Here is a 4,586-nt window from a genome sequence, read left to right on the forward strand (position 1 = left end):
GCATGTGTATGTGTGGTTGTTCCCTGAGAAAAAAACTCCTGAATGGTTTTGTGACTGATAAGATGATAATGTTTTTATTAAAGCCAACCTGTGACAATAAGAATACTGTTTAAAAAAACCCACACATTTAAATATGGAGTCAAAGCATAAACTAGTTTCCCACTTAATAATTTAAAGGTTTTTGAATCTCTGAGGGGAAAATGTCCTAAAGCCATTTTCCTGCTCTACAAAGAAATTGTTTTATAGCAGAATCTCAAAATTCATTCATTCAGGATAACTGTACCACTCACAGCTATCCTCAGATGTCTTGAACAATGGAAATACCTCATTTTGACCTTACTTCAGGAAAAAATTTTTCCCCATTTCTACTCATCTTTTAATTTTTGTGCCTTTGTGAGTTTTTACTCTGGCAATTCCCTGTATGTACTCTCTTATCCTCTTCTACTTTTCCTGAAGTGCAATCATAAAATGATGCGTTCTCTGAGTAACACTCAGACCTGGCTGAACACCAGTCATCTGCTTGAGAACAGCTATTAGAATCCATATGCTAATACCTTGGAGATTAATAACCATTTCTGTAGAGAAGCTTTAAAGAAAGGAATAAAGAAAATGAGATTGAAAAGAAAAAGCAAAATAAATTAATAAATCAAGTATGCTTCTAATAGCCTTCTATCTCAGGCTTGCTCTCAATTTGCTGCAAACCTCAGACCTTCTGGAGTCTCATTTGTTCTGTTAATGGCTTGTCAGGATTGACTGATTGTGCCCCCGTAAAGTCTCTTTCTTACTCTAAGGAAAATGGAAGGGCCCATCAAATAAAATACTCCAAGATTTGAATAGTTTCCACTTTCTCTAATCACAAAAGAATGGATGCAAGTGCAAAAGAGGGTGTGCTTTTTGGAACATTCTGTTTGAAATGCATGCAGAGAGAACTAGAATATATCAGTAAAGCAAATGCATGAGTATATGAAGATCTCTGTGATAAGCAACTATTAGGGTGTGTGTGTGTGTGTGAAGCCCTTGGAGAGAGAAAGTTTCCTTATGGTGTATACTGAGTACCAATTTTTAATATTCTAATCAGTAATTGTGCCTTGGAACAACTTTCTTGTAGAGGTGGTTACTTGGTGGTTACATATAAGAAAATAAGCAGAGAGATGTCATGTCAGAGCAAAGATCCTGTGTAGGGAATTATCTTCAGTAAAGCAAAGGATCAAAATTGTTACTTTGTATTTTGCTGACCTCATTTATTCAGTAAAATTATGCTTTCCTTCAACTTCATGTTTGCTAAGGTTTAAACAATGGATGTAAACAGTCCAGAAACGGAAATGTGTCCTGAAAGAGATTGCTGTGGTGTGAAGGCTGAAGGATGTGTCATATGCTCCTTGCAGCCTTGGAAGTAAGCATAGGTTGTTGGGATAACAGCAGGGAGGGCAGAGAGGCATAGAAAGTCCAGCCTGTTGCTGGAATTAAGAATAGTTCAGTATGACAGAAGGATCAGATGTATCCTAAAATGTCAGGAGAGATGAAGACAGGGTTGAGTTCAAGGAAAGCTTTGGATGTCACACAGTGGAGTTGTGATTTTCTTCTATATGTCAATGCCATCAACCTGTGCATGTAGCACCTGTCATGGTGGAGAAAATTAATGAAAGCATACATGCATGGACAGCTCAACATATCATGCAAAACAGAACCTATTCAAGAATGCAAAATAGAAGTAATTTAATGCCAAAAATTGGTTACACAAGTGATAGAAGCCAGCAGAGGATGTTGAGTCTACACAGGGATAAGCAAGAGTGAAGAATCATCACTACCTCCAGCTAGAGGGACACGGGGAGAAAGTGGTGTGACTGAAGCCAGGGACCATGTGCCTCCAACTGGAGACAAAGTCACTGCAGGCCATTCCTGTGGGATCCAGGTACTTGAGGGATTGAAGGACAGGTACTTTGAACCCCAGCTAAAATTGAAACCAATCCATTTCTGATATTCCTTGCACCCTTATGCTTTCCTTGTTTCATACTTGTTCATTTTTTAAATTGTAGATTCTTGTGCTAGCTGATGAAAATGGGCCCATTAGGTGCAGAGGCTGATGAGAACCAGACAGTGGAAGAAATGAAAGTGGATCAGTTCGGTCCAGGACACACCATTCCAACAGGGGAGCTGGCCCCTGACTCTGAACCGGAGCTTATAGACAGCACCAAGCTGATTGAGGTGCAGGTTGTCCTTATATTGGCCTACTGCTCCATCATCTTGCTTGGGGTGATTGGCAATTCCTTGGTGATCCATGTGGTGATCAAATTCAAGAGCATGCGTACAGTAACCAACTTCTTTATTGCTAATCTGGCTGTGGCGGATCTTCTGGTGAACACCCTGTGCTTGCCATTTACACTTACCTACACCTTGATGGGGGAGTGGAAAATGGGTCCTGTCCTCTGCCACTTGGTGCCATATGCCCAGGGCCTGGCCGTCCAAGTATCCACCATCACCTTGACAGTGATTGCCCTGGACCGGCATCGTTGCATCGTCTACCACCTCGAGAGCAAGATTTCCAAGCAAATCAGCTTCTTGATTATTGGCTTGGCTTGGGGTGTCAGCGCCCTGCTAGCAAGCCCCCTGGCCATCTTCCGGGAGTACTCGCTGATTGAGATCATTCCTGACTTTGAGATTGTGGCCTGTACAGAGAAGTGGCCTGAAGAGGAGAAGGGCATATATGGCACTGTTTACAGTCTTTCCTCCTTACTAATCCTGTATGTTTTGCCTCTGGGCATCATCTCTTTTTCCTACACTCGTATTTGGAGTAAACTTAAGAACCATGTCAGTCCTGGGGCTGCTCATGACCAGTACCATCAGCGGAGGCAAAAAACCACCAAAATGCTGGTGTGTGTGGTGGTGGTGTTTGCGGTCAGCTGGTTGCCCCTCCATGCCTTTCAACTTGCTGTTGACATTGACAGCCACGTCTTGGACCTGAAGGAATACAAACTCATCTTCACTGTGTTCCACATCATTGCCATGTGCTCCACCTTTGCCAATCCCCTCCTCTACGGCTGGATGAACAGCAACTATAGAAAGGCTTTCCTCTCCGCATTTCGCTGTGAGCAGAGGTTGGACGCCATTCACTCTGAGGTGTCTGTGGCGTTCAAGGCTAAAAAGCACCTGCAAGTCGCAAAGAATAATGGTCCCAGTGATTCTTTCACAGAGGCTACCAACGTCTAAGGCAACTGACATGTGAAAATCCATGGATGGATTCTGACCAGAGCTATAAACCTGGTTTAGGAAAGCAGGCAGGCGCATCCTCATTTCCCATTTTAAGGAAGCATTTCACTGGAAGCATATGCAGTATAATTCATGGAAAACTGGTTGGCAGAGTCTAATAAAAGCATTCCAATTCAAAGACAAGGCAGCATAAGAGTTTGCTTATGGTTCCTTGGATGGTAGGTTGAATTATGAGTCAAAGCAGAGAGAAATGGTTTTGACTGATTCCAACAGTGAAGGAAACATGAGCAAGGCATTGATGTTAGCAGCATTGCCAAAGGTGTGGGTGAAAAAGCTGACTTTTTTTTTTTAAGTAATATTTACCTTTATTTTTTTTTCATTTATTTTTATTAGTTGGAGGCTAATTACCTTACAATATTGTAGTGGCTTTTGCCATACATTGACAGACTTTGGGAGTCTGTGGGAGAAGGCGAGGGTGGGATGTTCAGAGAGAACAGCATTGAAACAAGTATACTCTCAAGGGTGAAACAGATCACCAGCCCAGGTTGGATGCATGAGACAGGTGCTCAGGGCTGGTGCACTGGGAAGACCCAGAGGGATGGGATGGGGAGGGAGGCAGGAGGGGGGATCGGGATGGGGAACACATGTAGATCCATGGCTGATTCATGTCAATGTATGGCAAAAAGCTGACTTTCAAATCACACTAGAGGATAGGTTGGGGATGATGTATAATTCACTGTCCACCCCCCTCCATCTGATGAAAAGTCTACCAACACCAATTTCCCTAGAAAGGCATAGACTCTTTTCTGTTGTATTCTGGCTTTTTGTTATTCTTCCTGTGGACTAAAACCATCAGAGAACATTGCAAGTAAATGTTACCAACTGTTAGGATGGCTTCAAGGAAGTAAACTGAAATTTTCTGTGTGATTAGCATTTTGACAAATTATGTGGGAAATCTTAACCATTCAGTTAACCAGTTGTTTTTTTAAAACCAAATGCATATTTAATGAAAAGTTTCTACAACTTAGAATTGAAGACTGAATGAAATTCTCAGAGAAATGTAAACCTTCATTCAACTTCTCATTACAAGTTGTTTCTGCTTTATATAGTTACTATCTAGATAACAAATAAGGATGCAATGCAATATGTTTAATCATTGCTAATTGTTATAACTTTTTGAACACATTATTTCTATATTGGAGCTGAACTTGTCTTCACTGAGAATTGAATCAGATTAGGAAGTAGTTTTGTGGCATTTTTTAACATTTTGTGCTTATTTGTAAGCAGTTTTTGCACTAGTACCTAGGTGTATTGTGTTCACTGCAGTAATATTATTTTTTAAAAAATTCATCTTCCATGGACCCATTCATGATTCATCA

General features: G+C 41.1%; 1 protein-coding gene across 1 annotated transcript; it reads left to right on the top strand.

The window, feature by feature from the left end:
• The first annotated feature begins 2,052 nt into the window (after window positions 1-2,052).
• On the top strand, window positions 2,053-3,207 carry NPY2R (neuropeptide Y receptor Y2). Its single transcript, XM_065904951.1, has one exon. The coding sequence runs from the start codon at window positions 2,053-2,055 to the stop codon at window positions 3,205-3,207; it is 1,155 nt and encodes a 384-aa protein (XP_065761023.1).
• The last annotated feature ends 1,379 nt before the right edge of the window (window positions 3,208-4,586 follow it).

This window comes from Muntiacus reevesi, chromosome 13, assembly GCF_963930625.1.
Source record: "Muntiacus reevesi chromosome 13, mMunRee1.1, whole genome shotgun sequence".
Lineage (NCBI taxonomy): Eukaryota > Metazoa > Chordata > Mammalia > Artiodactyla > Cervidae > Muntiacus > Muntiacus reevesi.